This window comes from Centropristis striata, chromosome 1 (assembly GCF_030273125.1).
Source record: "Centropristis striata isolate RG_2023a ecotype Rhode Island chromosome 1, C.striata_1.0, whole genome shotgun sequence".
Classification (NCBI taxonomy): domain Eukaryota; kingdom Metazoa; phylum Chordata; class Actinopteri; order Perciformes; family Serranidae; genus Centropristis; species Centropristis striata.
Window position 1 is genome coordinate 6130376 of NC_081517.1, and position 19514 is coordinate 6149889.

A 19514-nucleotide genomic window follows, 5' to 3' on the forward strand; every position below is an offset into this window, starting at 1 on the left:
ATCGCACGGCACAATAAATAATTTTATTGCACAAAGTGCAGATGACAGATGTACCCAATCAGTAGGCTCGATAAAGTGTTAACGTACAGCATAGCATAGACCTGCATCAGACAGAAAATTATCACATTAACGGCGATTGTTGTTTCAGTACCACGGACAGCTCATGCATAACAGAAACTGTGCAGATCATAGCCTACGGCAACCAGTTAGTGTGGAAACCAGTAAGGACACAACACAAGCCTTTAATCTTTCTGTTGCCTCACGCCAGTGTTAACTTGTACTGTTTAAGGTTGAGCTGCCAGCCGTTGTGAGAAATAAAGCATGACGCGGTCCGAAACGACCACCCGTGTCCGACTGGTCCCTCCTCCGCCCTCCATCATCATAAACAACACAACGCAGAGTCCCAGGGTGTGGAGAGGCTCATCCCACACGGGCCGGGTTACAAATACATTACTTTACTGGCTATGCGTCTGGACTACACTATTGTTTTGTTTTCTCAAGATCTCGAATTAATTATATCATTATCTTGGGAAAACAACTGTCGTTTTTGCAAGTAAAGCAGCAATGTCCTTATAATGAAGCCCCAGGTCAAAATATAGCCAAACTAACTCCTGTAATGTCATTTTCATACAGAAACAAGCTGAAACGCAGAGGGTGTTCTTACAGACACCATGCGCACATGCAATACTTTCTGGTGCTCACCAGAAAGTATCTCGTGCTCACGAGAAAAGTATCTCGTGAGCACGAGATATGTTTCTCGTGCTCACGAGAAACCAACATTTTTTTTAATTTTCACCATGTCCCTTTAGGGGCTCTGTACAGGTCTCTCTTGTAAAAGAGATTTTTTAATCTCAATGAGATTTTTTACCTGGTTAAATAAAGGATATATATATATATATATATAGATAAAGCCTGCTGCCCCCGCGACCCGGCCCGGAGGAAAATGGATGGATGGATGGATGGATGGATGTATATATATATATATATATATATATATATATATATATATATCTTAAGAGTGTATTTTTACACCTGTGCTGTCATTCTCAGCAAGGAGTAAACCAAGAGAATAACATCAAGAATAAAAGAGAAAGCCTGATGGCCAAAGGTGTTAAGGTTACTCAAACCTGACCTTCTCTCCCTCAGGAGAAACCATGTTCAGGATGACATTGCTATAGACCGCCCCCCGTTTGCCAGCATCCGACGCAGCTCCTGTATTGGCCCCAGAAGATTGTTCGGACAGCAAAGCGAACTCCAGCCGTGTAATGGCATCAAAACACTTCCTGAGGTGGGGCTGCACTGCCTGGGGGTTTCTTGTCTGGGCCAAGATTTTTAGCAGCTCATCATTAGATAAGAAGTAGAACCTGCGAGGGACAGATAGAGGTCTTATCAGACTTATCAGAGTACTTAGCACAACACATAAGCACCCGCATCATAGTGTTTATCACTCAGTGCTCACTGGGGTGTTTAGAGTAACAACTGGATGCCTGTCAGGGGAGAAAAGCACCATACTGTGTGTCTTATAGTCTTACAATCTTCTATTCCAAAAACAGTGGGACATTGTCCAAAATGTACACTTTTAGTTCAAACCTGTGCAATGTTTTTGTAAATATACACTCAAAGTTGAGGAAGATAAAAAAGAAGTTTAACCCATAAGAACCCAGACCCATTTATCCTTAAAGGAAAATGATGACATAGAACACATTTATGATGTTTTAAAAAAAAAAAATACTACCCCTAAATGTCAAAGATCTGTGATGTGACATATAAGTTACAATGGGTGTTTATGGTATTTATGTTTATATTTCTTATTTTAAAATAAAAAAAATTTGGCACATTTTCGGCTTACAGAAACACAAATTTGCCTTTTTCTCTGCAACTCCACAACATTTATCAAAATTGGGACATTAATAGTGATTTTAACAACAAATTATTTACCAGATTTGTTTTTAAGTAACAAAATGAGAATAAATCAATAATAAATAAAAACAAATAACCATTTGCCTTTTTGTTTGCATCTCCATAACATATATCAAAATTGTGACTTTAAATTGTTCAGGAAATATGGTCAGAACAAGTTAAATGCAATAAAGGACAAACTATAAACGGAATAGAATTGTTAAATTGTGTTGTGTCCTGGCTGACAGGACACAAGGTTTGTTAAAGTTTATTTTCTTCTGTCATAAATATTAGTGGCTATATTTGTTGTCTTAACTATAGTAAAAGTGCTTGTTAGCTCTAGTGCTAATGCTAATGTTTGCTATTTTTCAAAATAAAAGCACCGCGGTTATATTGATTTCTAATTTCTGGGTAACCTCACGTGGGCCGGACAAGGACAGCCAACGGGCCGGATGTGGCCCGCGGGCCGCCCAATGCCCAGCTCTGGTGTTGAGTATACGTCACTTAGGGATTTAATGAGTTAAGGTGAAGCATAAAGCTGAATATGGGAGATTATAGAAGATTTAAAGTGTTTGTTATATGGGTGTCACCGTGGGTTCTTATGGGTTAAGTTTAATGTAAAAGTTCAAGTTCAAGTTACTTAATTTGTACCCAGAGGTAGATTTTGTTTGCAGTATAGAGTCCACATACACACACACAAAAGAGGCACATATCACACATCATTCAACTTAAGACAGTGGAAGTTAAGAAATGGCAAGTTAAATAAAAATTAAATTTAATTAAATTAAAAATGAAAAGTTCTTACAGGTCCAGACTATACTTAGATATTGATGTGAACTAAAATACGAATAGCAAAAAAAAAAGACAGAAAAATAAAACAGCAAAATCAAATAAAACGGTTGTAAAAACGTAGATAAAGGTTAAAATGTATATATAGAAATAGTAAATACATACATAAAATAAACAATAAATAAACACCTGTGCAAAGCATAGCTATGGCTTGTTCTTCAGTGTAATGGCTGCAGGGACAAAACTGTTTTTGTGTCATTTTGTTCTACACCTAGGGATTGTAAAGCTACGCCCAGAGGGGAGAAGCTGAAACTCTGTGTGCAATGGATGAGAACTGTCGTTTAAAATTGAACCAGTAATGCGCTGTAATTGTTTTGTGTACAAGGTCACAAAAAGTCTGTTGTTGTAATAGATGTAACAAAGCCAGCATGTGTTTACCTGGGGAAGATGACTCTCTTGGACTCCAGGTAGTCTTCCAGACATTTCTGTATCTCATCCAAACGAACGTTGTTGTGCTTAAAAGTTTCCAACAGATCTGTGTACCATAAAGCAAGCACATGTACGATTGTGTGGATCCTTCTTCCTGTCCCTGAATACAAATGTCTGTTTTTCCATCAATGCTGTATGACTACTTACCAGGCTGTGTGGCTGCTTTCAGGGCATTGGGCATCTTATTGACCTTCGCCATTATCTCCTTCCAGGACTTGTCCACTTCAAGAAACATCTTGGACTCAGCAGGCAGCTGCCTCTGGATGTCTGGGGCCAAGAAGATGCTTTCTAGGTAGAGCCAGTTCCTCTGGCACATAAGCCACTCATCCTTGAAGGGAAGGAGAAAGGAGGAGACAGAAGAAAGGAACAGAACAGAATTAAAGAACTAGAATAACCTTAAAAACATGAACCATAATATAGCTCAGGAAACTTATTTCTCAGCAAAGAGTTTCTTTTGCAAGCAATCTTGTCTCTCTTCTTGTTTGCAGCCACTAGAGAGAGCTACTGTGTAACATTTGAAGCCAAAGTCAAAATCTGCATTTAACATGAAATGCCTTAAATATCTAGAGAAGAGGGACTTGTAGCCAAAGAAACATCATTCTCTGCGATTCTTTTTTAAGCCTTTACCAGTGTTTGATTGAAGAGGGTCAGCTGTTTCAGCAATTTGTCCACCTTTGTCTTGATGGGAGCAACGTATCGAGAAGATGCCACCGTGTTCACATTGATAATGCCGTCATCCAGGAGCACCTTCAAAATAAACAAACGTGGAAAAACACACAGACACACACACACACACCAGTCAGATGTGCTGAAACAGTACTAGTGTGCTACAACTGTGTGTGAGAGCAAATGCTGCATGTTAGCACCTGGATATCATCTGTGCCTCCCAAGATGAAGACGCCTTTAGAGTCCCCATGAGACAGCACGGTGAACTCTGTGGTCTTCCACACCTCCTCCACCTGCATGGCTCATTAAGAGGACAGAGTTTAAAAGTTAAAGTTTGACGCCAGCTGATATATCGCTCTGCTAATAATGGCTTATAATAAATATATTGGTATTGGCCTATACCAGGGATGGGCAACTTAAATGCTGCAGGGGGCCACAGTTTTTCATGGACACTACCACAGGGCCACATATAGGACCGTGCACTTAACCAGATATGATGAAACTGCAATTTTAAATATGTTTACAGTGCAGTAACTTAACATATTTCATGATCAAATGCATTTATAACAGTATAAATAGGAATACAAAAGGTTTGAAGCAAATAAAAAATAACCACTTACTGTGATTTCTTTTTTTTCAGTGCAAGGACAGCAGACCAACATTAATGCAAGAAATAATTTTGTGCATTTTTACACTGCACTTTTAAGATTTCATGCTCAAATGCATGTAGTTGTACTGAGGGCCACTTCAAGTGAAGGTGCGGGCCGTATGTGGCCCCCGGGCCTCCAGTTGCCCATCCCTGGCCTATACGTTGTCCATAATAAATATTGTCCTATTTTTAAATAATTATTTATAACTATTGAATTCCTAGTTTAATGTTTTGGTGATGTAATTTTGGACACTGTAAAATAGAATAGGTCATCTAGATAACAATTCATATCATGATACAGCATGTTTTTACATGGTAGACTCCATACTCCATGTTGGTAGAGCAGCATATCAATGGTTCGCTGCAGCTTTGCTTTTTTAAAGATCCAAATGTAAAGCCTCCTTCTAAATTATGTAAATCACGGGTCTCAAACTCGCGACCCGCGGGCCAATTGCGGCCCTCGGGACGATATTTTGTGGCCCCCACCTTGATATGAAAGTTTAATGTGAGTTTTATATGAATGGCACTTTACCGTGTTGTCTGTGGAAGGTCCCTTTAATTACCTTTTTTGGTAATTTTGTGTCTTTTTTGAAAAATTGTGTCTTTTTTAAATAATTTTTATGTCTTTTGGTAATTTTGTGTCTTTTTTAAATAATTTTTATGTCTTTTGGTAATTTTGTGTCTTTTTTTAATAATTTTGTGTCTTTTTTGGTAATTCTGTGTATTTTTCATGGTCATTTTGTGTCTTTTTTTAAGTAATTTTGTGTCTTTTTCGGTCATTTTGTGTCTTTTTTGGTCATTTTGTGTCTTATTTTTAGTAATTTTGTGTCTTTTTTTGGTCATTTTGATGCTGCCTCCAGCGGCCCCCAGATAATTTGAAAAACGTACAGAAAAATATATACAATAGACATTTAAACATAGTTTTGCCAAGCCCTTAGAGTGGTACGTATCTTCTCAACTGCCTTATTTAATAAGCAAAGAAGCATTTCTAACTATTAGACGTTTAGAATAGTTAGACTAACTATTCTGAAACAAAACATAATTCATCAAAACTTTGGCCACATTTTTGTTGTGCAACGTTGCACCTCCTGGAGCATCAGTTCCTCTTGAGAGAAGCCTGTCTGGGCTCTCCTCCTTATTACAAAACTGTCAGTCTGCTATGGCAGAGAGGGCTTCGCTTTTACACTGGATCATAGGAACTGATTTTAATTGGCCATAATCAATGCCAGCTTCTGCCATATCCACTCACTCCAAATTCATCCATGTTGCAACCATCAGTGCATCACATGCCAACAGGCACTAGCCATAAAAAAACAACAACAACAGTTACTCAAATACACACACTGCACTTGTGCAATGTCTGTGAATCCAAAAAAAAAAGGATTCAGCTTGATATGATACACTCGGGCATCTTTGCATGTGTTATACAGCAGAAATCTCTGGATGTGATGATGTAATTCTTGAGTCATACAGCATGAGTCATCAAATTGGCATATGTGGGCATCAATATGGCATGATTAAACAACTCATACTCAACCTTTCAACTGACAGGAAGAGTACACTTCTACTGCAGTAGAATACATATTCATTGGTAGTTTCCTTTGCACACACCTTTGTAATTATGGTCTCCACTGATGCCTCTCCTGAAGCCTGTCCTGACACCTAAAAGGCAAAGATTGTATTAGTCATATTTTATCCATGTCAGACTTAAAGATGTTAAGTATAATCAACCTGTGTACTTCTATCTTTGATCGAACTTTGAGGTCAAATTAGAAAGTATGATCAGTTCAGCATAAGGTAGTAGATTAGAGTCAGTAAGGGAAAGGAATAGTATATAGACTTATCCATTGTGCCTCAATGAAAAAAACAAACATGTTTTTGTCCATAGAAGACAAAAACTTAAATGTATTTTTTACTCTGTTTATATTTTTAACATCAGTATAAAAATGTTCAATCATCCTCAGCATCACTATAAAATAGAACTTTAAACTCTTGATTCCAGTTTGTTTACATAATGGCAATGTTTTCTTCATGAGGAAACATACATTTAATTGTTTTCTGTAAACTAACTGATGATGGATTTTTTTATTTATTTCAGTGTGTGATATGTCAAGGATTAGCACAAGATTGATTTTAATGAGTTGCATCAAACACTGAACCAGAAGAAAATGTCTCAATGTGGTGGAAAATAATAAAAACTACAATTTTGAAGCCAGGGCTCTAGATTGAAAGCCTGATGCAACATAATGCACAATGATGTGCTGTGTGACCATGGGAACAACAATTGTGGTTTAATGGGTGTCAATGGGGACATTTTTGTCCTTATGGGTGAGTAATTTGAAGACACAGTTTATTATACAGGACCTGAGATTGGACTTTCAAAATTCTGAAAAAAAGAAATAAGTAAAAATCAAAATATATCTCTTATAAGGCACAAGGGAATTAGTCAGCAGTAACCAAGGTCCCACAAATGTAGCAGGAGTTATCGTCATAATGCAGCCAATATTTATGTGTTACCTCTTGTATCTCCATGCCAAAGGAGAAGACATTGAGCTCCTCCAATTTAGCCACAGTTAGCTCATCCACATTTAGAGATGTCCCCACAACAGACTCCAGACTCTTCCAGTGCTCTGGTTTCATACATGGGTTACGTAGATCAGTGACTGCAGGCAGCTGAAGAAAAACACAGTCCTTAATTTAATGTGGCATCATTTCAAAGAGATCTATGAGAACATTCATTTTGTTATCTATGTGTAACAGAGTTATTGGGTGATTCCACTAGCCATGATTTAATCAACCAATACCACCAAGTTTTATTGAAGTTTTGTATTTTGATTGGTCAGTGGGCATCTCCTCTGTAGATATATGCCATTGAGGTTGAATCGCACCCAGTCATACACATATTTTGATTGTTTATTGTAATTATATTTAATTTTCATACAGTGTTGACGTGATAATGCATGTATGCTCCCGTGTAATGTAGCGACACTATTTACACTGTCATAAATGCTTATTCAATCCAATGTACAGAAAGTGCTTGGATCATGCTAGTTAGCTTTGCATGCTAGGTCGCTAATTTGCTTTTATCAATATGTGATTAGGATGACTGGGTGTGTGAGCGCTGTGCGGTGTCTGTGGCTGACCAGGAATGTCCCCTTTGTGATACAAAGTACATATTGGGTTTTAGTTTGCATGTGTTCTATTTTTATCGAAAATTGTGATTGTAACTGTACGAAGTACGTGACTTTTTTAAAATTGTTTATTGTAATTATATTTAATTTTCATACAGTGTTGATGTGATAATGCATATATGCTCCCTTGTAACATAGCGACACTATTTTCACTGTCATAAATGCTTATTCAATCCAATGTACAGAAAGTGCTTAGATCATGCTAGTTAGCTTAGCATGCTAGGTCGCTAATTTGCTTTTATCAATATGTGATTAGGATGACTGGGTGTGTCTGTGACTGACCAGGAATGTCCCCTTTGTGTTACAAAGTACATATTGTGTTTTTGTTTGCATATGTGTTCTATTTTTATCAAAAATTGTGATTGTAACTGTACAAAGTACGTGACTGAGCCGTGTCAGTGCACGAGGAGCGTGCCCGTGGATGACTGGGTGTGTGCGCTGTGCGGTGTCTGTGGCTGACCAGGAATGTCCCCTTTGTGTTACCGGAATAAATCTGACCAAAAGACACTAAGTGTGGATTCTCCTACATTCTTCAAACACAACGCAGAGTCTGCATAGGTTATAGGTCATCACTATTTGTCACACCCACCCTCTGCCTCATGACTTCCACCTTGTCCTTAAGAACTGGCACCACATTGTTACGCGGCAGACCCTTCTCCAGCTGGTTGACGTATTTGTTGTATTTGGTGATCTGTGAGCTGAACTGCTCAAGGTCCAGTTGTGCAAGTGTGCTCTGTGGATGGAAGAAGGACACAGTCAAACTTAGCAGATAAGAATAGGGTTCGTACACTTTAGCAGTGCTGAAATTCAAGCATTTTTCAAGGACTTTCCTGGTCAATTTTCAAGCTTTTCCAGTATCTAACACCTGTTGTAAATTGCATGTTTTAGATGAGTACTTACATACTAAAAGGGGGAGATTTCACTTAACCCTTTGATGCACAACATGTGTCAAAAGTGACCCGCATTCATTTCCCATGTTATTTTTTTTATTACATTATATCCATTTTTCCTTTCATACTTTATGAAGAAAAAGTTCATGTTCAAGTTTTTGTATTATTACATAAAGTTTACACACATGGGTAAAAAAATGACCTTGTGCATTAGAAGCGTAGTGATAAAAAAAGGGGTTTTATTCAAAAAGCAAGAAATGAAAACAAGTTATTTGAGGGAAACCTGCAATATTGAATGATGTAATTAATTTATTGCAAAGATATAGAATATAAAAACTTAGTCGGGTCACTTTAGACCCATGTTGTGCATCAAAGGGTTAACCATACCAAAAGCGATGGTTTTACACTATTAGGAGGAACGGTCTTCATTTCAGATATTATATTTATATTCTTTACATTGAACATGTGATTATCTATAGTCTATAGATGGATATAGTCAGATTGCAAGAGAAATACAGAAAGAAAAGCATTTACAAGCACTCTATCCAAAATCAAAGCACTTTTTAAACCTTAAAAATTAGGGCCGGGACTCGATTAAAAAAAATAATCTAATTAATTAGAGGCTTTGTAATTAATTAATCAAAATGAATCGCATTTGAATCGAATATAAAAAGATGTAATTTTTTTCACATTGATTTTTAGTATACCATTGAATAATGACTGAATACATAAGGTTAAGCAACAAAAACATTGCTTATTTTTGTTCAAGTCCAACAGACCAGTGCAATTTTTGCAATTAAGTGTAGCAACAGCATATTTAGAAATATAGTACATTTCATAAATTCAGGTAGCCCATAGGTAGGTAGACCTTCTGTAAACTATAATACTTTGGTAAATCACAATACTTTCAAGTACATTCAGAACATTGGAAACCCTGACTATTAGAAAACATCTCTCTGTTGCTTCAGAGGCCATAACAGACTGTTGATTTACCAACAGCTGGTTTAAAAAAATCTAATTAATTTCTCTCAATAACCTTGGCCAACATAAAACATAAAATGCCAGTTGCACTAACAAAATTTCCCATCATCCACGGGGCCAACCAAAGCGTCTCATCAGCTTCTCCCTTCATGTTCACTGTGGTTTGTTGTTGTCTGAACTCATGAACGCTAGTTGGTGCTCCAGTATAATCGGTCCACCTGAAACTCATCCAGTCAGAAACGTTCCGCGGTGCAAAAATAAGTGCGATTAAAATGCGTCAATTTTTTTTAACGCCTTAATTTTTGTGTAATTAATTCATCTTAATTAACGTGTTAAAGTCCCAGCCCTATAAAAAATACAACATTTAAATTCAAGCATTTTCAAGGATTTCAAGCACCCGTATGAACCCTGATAGGAAGAGCTGCTTACACGTGTCTGTACATATACATGTGTTCAGGCCTTCACATACAATATGTTAAGAACACCTCACCTGCTTCCATCCCTCTGATAAAGAGTCCCACTCTTCTAGAGAGTCCCACAGCAGCTGCTTCAGCTTAAACTCTGCAGTTACCTCCTCTAGGGCGTCAAATTTGGTGACCTCCACCTGTATTCATTAGAAGGTAGAGAAGGGAAACTCATTTTTTTTGGCTTGTTTGTTGCTTAAGTTGAAATAAAATGAAGATGTCTATGCTGGAGGTGTTAGCCCTGTGTATGTAGATATGTGTAATTATTTTTATGTTTGGATTACTTTTTTTTGATGAGTAATTGTTTTTCTGTGGGTGTGATTTCTGTTTTTGTTTTTTATTTTTATTTTTTTTAATCTCATGTTATGTTGTTACGTTCCTGTTATTGTTAATGTATGTTGGTCTTTTTGTTGTACTGTTAAAAAACAAAATTAGATTACAACAAAAAAATGAGCGTGTCTGTCTGGAGCTAGATTTCCAACAAACAAAAATTGTGATGACTTGCCCCAGGACATATTTTCTTGCAGAATCATTTTGGAATTAATGAAAGGATCTAAATGTTTACAACACCTTGAATTTCTTCTGGTGGGAGGTGTAGGTGGAGGCCTGGGCATGCAGCTCGTCTAAGGAAATCTGGATTCCCCCAAGCAGCAGACGCACTTGGGAGGAATCTGCATTGATGTCAAGGATTTGTGGATCCTGCATGACAAAAGCATAAATGGGTGATTCTCAAGAAGATTATAAGGACATACTTTATTAAACTAAATACATTTCACTTTTATATGAATGAACAATATAACCAAAATGAGGCACAATTCATTGTTTTGTGTTAAAATAATATTTTCTATATTTTTGATTCACAATTTGATTACTGTAATGCGTCCAGATAAAAATGTCATGGTTTCCTCACACTTATATACAATACATATTTAATAAGCTTTATAAAAATAAATACACATTTGTTTGAAATGTATAATTTAACAGAATATAATCAAACATAATGGTCTTTGACAATGTAAAAAGAACAAAATCTGAATGAAAATTGATGAAAAATGGTTAAATGTTACAGAAATGATAGAATTGTTTGTATTAAAAATGTGTATATTTTAATAAAATACATGTTGGTGATACCAGCTACCCTTGAGCATATTTAAGTGCTTGCCAAGGGAAAAAAAAAACAAAAAACCCTTTCATTGTTTTTTTGTTGTTGTTTTTTTTAAATTTAAGAATGTGTTACGGTAATGAATTTAGCTCACAGTGTCTCTAAAAATGTCAGAAAATACCTTAAAATCATTCAAAAAGATTATAAATCCATATTAAACAGTGACATTAGATTGTATATGTTATAAAGGGTCAAAGAAAATATGTATTCAATGCTCTTGGATTATTGCTATGAGCTGCACCATGTTCATGAGAATCACCCAAATGGAGACAATTGATAAACATAGACACACTTTGTGTAACAAGACAAAAAAGTCCAACTAAACTGTGGTTAATAGAAAAATAAAACTTTCCCATGTACCTGTGATTTAAGCCTAACGTTTATGACCTCACGGTTCAGCTCCTTTATGTCCTTGTGCAGGGAGCTGCACAGCTTCTCCATGCTGGAGTCTCTCTCAGCTGTTGCCTCATCGATGATGTTGTGCAACGAGTTAATGGCGGGTTGCAATGTGGAGAAAACAACCAGATCCTCAGGGATAATGGGAACTGAGTACATGTTAATCAGATTGTACATCTGACATACTGTCTCCTGCTCCACTTCTAGCTCCGTAATCTGGTGAAAAGGAGAAAAAGAACGAGGGACAGTAGCACATGGAAGAGTCAAATAGGAGAGAAGAGAAGAGACGAGGCTGAATTGTAGGCCTTTTGTATTCATAACTGCATTTTCCTTTGTCAAATTAGGTAATTAAAATTACCGTAGCTTACTATCATAACTAAGATTTTAGGATAAATAATCTCAAGAATCTGCTACTATGCATTTAGAGATGTTTCTAGTGGAGAAACATGTTGGCAAGCGAGCCCTGGTCATTAGCATGAGGGACAAGAACATTTTAAATCATTAATTAAAAACCAGCTTGCCATCTCTTTTCCATGGAACACCGCACATCTCTGTTTCATCAAAACTTTGCTCTGTGCTCTATAAGAGCAGTTATTTTTATGGATATGTATAAGACATGATGCTGACACAGGTTTTTAAAATGGACCTGTGGTTGAAAAGAGGAGACACTGCAATTAAATAGACTATTAAATAGACCTGGTCCACTACCTTTTACTCTTCTGTTCTCATGCAAATACTGGAAAGAGCCATCAACTTTCTGTCACAGCAATTTTTTTTTGCATTCATGTTGTTTTCACATTTTGATTGATGGGACAATCCAAGGAGGTCTGTAATCTTTGGGTGCTATTCTAGTTTTAATTTTTTATTAATTCAAATAAAATTGGGGATGCACCGAATATTCGGTAACTGAATATATTCGGCCGAATATTGTAAAAAAAGCCACATTCGGTATTCGACAGAAAGAGTGAAAAACGAGGCAGAATATATATATTAAATAGAGGGGGGTCCTCTGCTAAGACCTTTGGGACTACGGCTTTAATAAATCATTTAAAAGCCAAACACCCCGAGCAGCATGCACTGTATGAGAGACAGACGTCTGCAGCAGCAAAGAGGAAAGCTCCGTTTTTAAAAAGTAAAAGTTTTACTTGAGCCTTCTGTTACATTATTAGCCTACTGTGACTAAGTAGACTTGTGCCAAAAGGACAATAATTCATTTGTTGTGGATTTATCCACTTTTATGCACTACTTTGTTCTTTTGGGAATGCACTTCTATTCAAATATTCAAATGTCAGAATATTAAATAAATATTTATTTTGTTTGAAAATCATGTCTAAAAATGTATTTTATTTATTTAATTTTTTTTTTTTTTAAATAATGATTAACTTAACAACCACATGCGGTATTCGGCCAGTCGTTTGATTTTTATTCGGCTTGCTATTCGGTGCGTCCCTAAATAAAATGTTCACACTCTTTACAATGCTAAGCCAAATTCAAGATTATTCTTCAAGATCATAAACCCTAACTAAAACTGTATATCAAAAATAACTTAAAAATGAAAAATAGAGAATACATTATAAAATGAAAATAAACTAAGAATGACTAAGAATGTGACCATTAAATCAATAAAACGTCTTTAAATAGTAGAATTGTCTTTTAGCAGCAAGCAAAAAGGCCATTACCAGGAGATGGCTCAAACCTGAGCAACCACAAAATGAGGACTGGATCAACATCATACAAGACATCTACACAATGGAAAAAGTGACTTTTCATCTAAAGTTACAAATGGAGTCATTTTACAAAACCTGGTCAAAATGGACAGAATATGTTAAGTCTACAAGTTCTGATTTTATATAAATCTGTCATTTAACTAACAACGACTGCTGCAAAGAACGATGATAGGAGAAAATGATGACGCTGTGTGATATTGGTACCCCCCACCTCAACTGTTCTTGTTCTTTGTTCTGTATAAAATGTTAAAAATTCCCCAATAAAAAGTGAATTAAAAAAAAAAAAAAATAGTAGAATTGTGTGATTTACCGGTAAATAGTTCAACAATCAAACTTAGAAAACATCACAGCATGCCAGTGAAGAGCCAGCCCCCTCCCTCCTCCCCCCACCCCCCGGCCATTGGCTCGCCTATCCAGTAACAGCAATTGGACGATATACAAATAGAAATGATCAGCTATTCTGCTGGGTTGATGACTACATGCTGTTTAAATAACTTTGCTTTGCACTTCTGACTGCTAAAGAAAGTGCTTTCATGTGAGATGTTTGTCTTACCCTCTCCTGTATCTCATCCAGGAATGTGAGGAAGCTGGCCAGCTCAGCTGTGGTGGAGGGACTGAACTCTAGTTTATACTGAGCTTCATAAGCTTCTGCAATGACAGCGTCTAGCTTCCTCTTAGCCAGCTCGGCAAGCATCGCGTTGATGACCTGGAGCAGAGATCCAAAGCAAAGAAATGATTATTACATTCCTGGTTGTATTAACTCATTTAGGCCTAAAACGCCTGGAAAAAAATGCCTGTATAACCTCTGGGTGATTTTAAAATAATCCCTTAAACCTGAAGTTTTTCTGGAAATTCAACAGAAGTGTCAACGCTTCCTACTAAATAATAGATTTTTCCGCCTCTGTAGATAGAAATGAAATTCAGAAAGTATTTGAGAGCTTATAGCTGTTATATATTGGTCATTTTGTGTCTTTTTTGGGGAGATTTTTTGTCTTTTTTTGTCTTTTTGTGTCTCTTTTTAGTCATTTCATGTCTTTTTTTGGTCATTTTGTGTCTTTTTTTGGTGATGATTTCAAAGTTCTGGAAAAGTCCCATGTTGCATTGCGACACTCCCACATGTATTCTAATGCATTTCATTGGCCAAGAGACCGAAAATAGGTGGAAAAAACTACAAATACTACAAAACGATGTATCCGCTTCCATAATAAATATATCACTAACTGAGGATCGTATAGATCTTGCCTCTAATTTTATTTCAAAGAGGTTTAATTAACTCAGAATGGCCTCAGTGATATTTTGCTTTGATCACTTGTCATGGAAAAAAAACCTCTTTGATTCCTATACCCAAAACAGTTGTGGAATACTGGTAGTATGTGTTTGCACATTGCTCATCGTCACCTCCAGACAGCGGAGCGGAGAAGACACAAGCTTCTCCTTGAGCTGTGTTTTGTCCACAAGCAGTAAGCCGAGAGGTCTCTTCTGTTGGATGGCTAAGGCCTCCTTATGCTCCCTGTGGTACAACTCCAGTGCTTTTTCAAAAAAGGGCAAATCTGTGAGACAAAGCAGTAAACATCCATCAGTCAAAAAGAACTGCTATTTTTAACTTTCTTTCACTCTTTTTGTGTTATATTAGATGCAAATATATTAACAGATATACAGTATGTGTACACATTTATGTAAATGCACAATGCACATTTAGCCTGCTGAATAAATTTGGCACGGTGACAGGAAATTATATTAACGCAGATCTTTGGAAACAACTTCCTGCCTCAAAATCTCATCTGCCTTTATGTCTTTGAACGGTGTCCACAGAAGTTTCCAAGGTGCTCACAAGGGCACTGTCAAAACACATTTATATACAATATCCATTTCAGTCAACACAGCACTCAGTAGCACTGATTAAGATGGATGGCAAATGAAATAAGCAAATAAATTATAACAGAAATATAATCCATCTTTGGATTTGCAGTGACCATAGATCAGGGGTGTCAAACTCAAATACACAATGGGCCAAAATTTAAAACTTGAATAAAATCGCGGGCCAACATTGAACAAATAAACCTTTTAATATATACCAAACATGTTTTGCTTTAACATTAAATATGGAACCAACAACGCTTCTAAACATACAATATATCACTAAATAGTGCAGATATGCAAAATCAAATTTCAAATAAAAAACACATCAATGTCATTAATTTATTAAATAAAAATTAAATAAAAATCGTATGCCTCTATTCTATTTGCATCCTTCTGATTTAAATATCAAAATAAACTTTTTCAATAGGTTAATATATTCTGCCTTTCTTTTCGCCATTTTTGGGAAGGGGTTGCTCGGAGACAGCACTAGCTTGAGGTTGCTATGACGACTGTCACAGAGGAGCGCGTTTCTGGGTCCTGTTCTGATTGACGTGCCAAAACAACAGCAGGGCATTGTGGGATTTGTAGTATTAGCGGTAAATGCGCCGTATAATACCGGTGGGTCAGCTTTTATAGTACAATAATACGATAATTATTTGGTATTGCCTCGCGGGCCAAATAAAATTACACTGTGGGCCAAATTTGGCCCGCGGGCCAGAGTTTGACACCCCTGCCATAGACCATATAAATCAAGTGGACGTAGCCTTTGCATTACAATGGCATTCTTTCTAATGGCCAGCAGGGGGAGACTTTATTTATAGATTTTTTCCATTATGGGCCATATACTTCCAGAATGTTCAGTTACTATTTACAGTATGTATACCTACATTTTGTTCAAGTAATAGATGCAAGTAGTGGTTCAGAAATAAAGTAAACCCCGCTGTGATGAACTGGTATAAATAGCATTTAATTTTCTGTCAGCACTGCTTATGAATCCATAACAGGTTAGAATTCACCTCTCACATTTCAGATGTTTGAACTTCTCATAATACTTAAATGCAACATCAAGGTATGTTTCATAAATAGTTGCACTCAACTGGACTACCATGCAATAATTCGACTTTAACCCTCTGGAGTCTGGGGCTATTTTGGCTGTTTTTGAATCCTTTTCATTCTGCCTGTATATAACACTTAAAACAATGTTTACCACGTCATGTCGGTATCTTTTTTTTATCAGCACAACCTCACCTTCATGACCTGATAATTATTTTTTTACTTTGACTTACTGGATCAACATTTTGAATGCAAATGTGGACACAAGTTGCATATAAGAGGTAAAATGAGGAGAACATCTAGTTCTATATTTTTATACTAAATATATTTGACCTTATCTCCAGTTTTATTTGGCCTATCATCAAACAAATACTGGCCTCATCGAGTTTTAAGCCAGTATTTTAGAGGGTTTAGAGAAGTTGATTTGAGTTGAGTTGAGTTTTTACCATGAGCCATGACATCATGAAGAAGTCATATGATTTGATAATGTTGGCGTGATTGGTGACTCCAGAGGGTTAACATACCACTGGCAAAAAGAAAATTGCCTCTTATCTAGCTACTAACTTATGATATGTTTTGGAAAATTGACAAAAATACTAACATAGTGATAAGCTCTTTACAAACTACCCTGTGGAGATTTTGACCTCTCATAGCGTTATATGGAGCTACCTTTTCACCAGTGGGTCCAGATATTCTTTGTATCATGCATGTGGATGGAGATACTCATGCACGTCATGTGTAAACATGGGGATGATGTGATACACATTTTTGCTGTTCTGCTGATATCGAAGTGGTGGCAAACACACACCAGGACATGTACGAATATGCCAAGAAAGCCAGTGAAAAAGAACACTGCAGGCTAAAAAAACAACAACAGATGTACACTACAGGCTAGTTGGAAGCAACTTAAATGTTCCGTTCACAATGTCTTCCTTATTAAAAACCAGTCCGGATTCTTTGGATTGTTGGATGTGTTTACTGCATGATCAGACTTTACCTTTATTGAATTGAACCATTTCCCTCAATTAACCTTTAGGTATACATTAGAGCTGCAACAATTATTTGATTAATCGAACAATAATCGATTATTAAATGAATCTATTTGTAACTATTTTGATAGTCGAATAATTGGTTTGAGCAGTTTTTTAAAGACAATAAGTCCAAATTCTCTGATTTCAGCTTCTTCAATGTTAATATTTCGGGTTGCTTTGTTCCTTTATGACAACAAACTGAATATCTCTTTGGTTTGTGGACAAAACAAGAGATTTGAGGACGTCATCTTGTGGTTTGGGAAACACTGATTGATATTTTTATACATTTTATTGACCAAACAACTAATCGATTAATCGTTTAAATAATCGACAGATTAATCCATAATGAAAAGAATCGTTAGTTGCAACCCTAGTATACATTGATGTTAGCAGACCATTGCTGAATAAATGTCACCAAAAGAAAAGAAGGGCTTAGTTTTAGGGTTAAGAAGATTTGGAAGAGTCACAACTTCAGTTCAAAAGTAAAAAAAACTAATCACAGTTTGCATTTTTCACTTTAGCTCTTTGGCTTTTGAGTGTTTGGATACAAAAATCCCAATAAATCTCAACTGTGTTCATATCTCTGACAAAAGAAACAAGATACATTACGGAAAGAAGGAAACACAAAGTCTAAGCAATAAAAACCCAAAGACCTAATTAGAGTAAATTGTAGGGGTGTGCATTGGCACTGCCCTCACAATTCGATTCGATTACGATTCACCAGGTAACGGTTCGATTCAATTCGATTCTACGATGCATTGCGATGCATCACAATTATACTGCACACAACAAGGGACATTTTTCGTCAGTCATGAGGCAATACAAGCAGTCAGATAGGCCTAATAACAATAGATTTTATTGGCTATATTTTGAAAAGATGGCAAAATGAATCTCCTGCCTGAGTTCATCTAAGAGTAAGGAAAGAGAAATGCCTCCTCCTGCCATAAAAAAGGAACCTGCTGAGGTGAAATTTACATTAGCTAAATGTCGAGCCCTTGTCCCTGAGGTAGGGAAGACGTTAGCGCTATCCCACCTAGCTCACGAGTCGACTTTAAATAGGCAAATACAATGGTCATTACCTATCAATAGTACTTTCTATAAAAACGTAAATGTTAAGTTCTGTCAAATACTACCACATACTTCAGTCACAACATATCAAAACAGCTTGTCCGGCTAGCTTACCTGTGCTGTGCATCAACACATGGCTCATTAGAATATTCAAATTAGCCATGTGTTGATGCGCACCTGTCTGGAAGGACGGGGAGTGGGTCGGGTTAGCGTTGTGTTTACTGGAACTTTGACAGGGGCGCAAAGGCCACCTTGGCCGTAAATTTAACATTTTTTCACAGGGCATCAAGGCCAGAGTGTGAAATTCCCACCCTGGCCTCCACAACTTTCCAACGGAGGACAGGAAATAAACATAATCGATTATGGCACTTTGCCGCATCGATGCTGAATCGTGCATGCCCCGCATTGCGATGCATCGCCGAATCGATTATTGTTGATACCACTAGTAAATTGTGTTCTAATAAGTGACTCTTTATATAATAATCATGTTTATTTTGTTGCAAAGTATAACAATGAAACTATGATCTTTTTTGTACAAATTTGATCTTGATTCCAAACTTTTGGCCTGTAGTGTAAACCAAAAAAGCCACTTTGCCAATATATAATGAGGACAGAAATGCATTCAACCCACTTCTTAGATCTCAAGGATGCATCCCATGTATTTTGGTAGGAAAGAGTAAATGTAGACAGAGCTTTTGTTGTTTTCAAGAAAGCTCCGTAGGGTACCTTTAACCCAGAATAAAGCTGGGATGAGTCAATACTTTTATATGGACCAAAAGCACAGACCTGGTTTAGAAAACCATGCTTTTGTTCACAACTTGTCAAGTGTTTCTAAGTGTCAAAAATATGCTTCCATTACCAGTACACCAGGTAACAAAGGAGACTTGCATGAGCACTATTCTCAACTGAACTGCTCTTTGTGTTGCGAGTGGGAGAACTGTAACGAAAATAATGTTTACGTTGATTTATAGTACATCACCATGATCCTGTTGCTGCATTGCATCCAGATCCAGACTCTTGTTCTCTTTATAGAACAGCCGAAAAGGCTCAAATGTGTGCGAGTACACTTTTGCTGCGTCAAAGGCAAACTGGAGTGATTCCTGAGGGGAAAAACAAGTCAGGCCCATATATATACAGTACTGTACAGACTTGGTAGACAAAGAAAAGCTCCAGAGACAGAAACCTGAGAAAGGTAAAAA

The 19514-nt window shown here is 36.8% G+C and overlaps 1 protein-coding gene across 1 annotated transcript in view; it reads right to left on the minus strand.

Moving 5' to 3' along the window:
- dnah6 (dynein, axonemal, heavy chain 6) overlaps positions 1–19514 on the minus strand; it is a 120684-nt gene that overhangs the window by 92851 nt on the left and 8319 nt on the right. The window contains exons 12-25 of the mRNA XM_059323986.1: positions 19295–19415; positions 14702–14853; positions 13857–14009; positions 11541–11792; positions 10589–10717; positions 10045–10158; positions 8273–8416; positions 7010–7165; positions 6104–6154; positions 4044–4136; positions 3805–3924; positions 3325–3505; positions 3127–3223; positions 1133–1364 (exon numbers count right to left, since the gene is read on the minus strand). Coding sequence (XP_059179969.1) covers positions 1133–1364; positions 3127–3223; positions 3325–3505; positions 3805–3924; positions 4044–4136; positions 6104–6154; positions 7010–7165; positions 8273–8416; positions 10045–10158; positions 10589–10717; positions 11541–11792; positions 13857–14009; positions 14702–14853; positions 19295–19415 — 1995 coding nt within the window. The remainder of the gene's footprint in view (positions 1–1132; positions 1365–3126; positions 3224–3324; positions 3506–3804; positions 3925–4043; positions 4137–6103; positions 6155–7009; positions 7166–8272; positions 8417–10044; positions 10159–10588; positions 10718–11540; positions 11793–13856; positions 14010–14701; positions 14854–19294; positions 19416–19514) is intronic.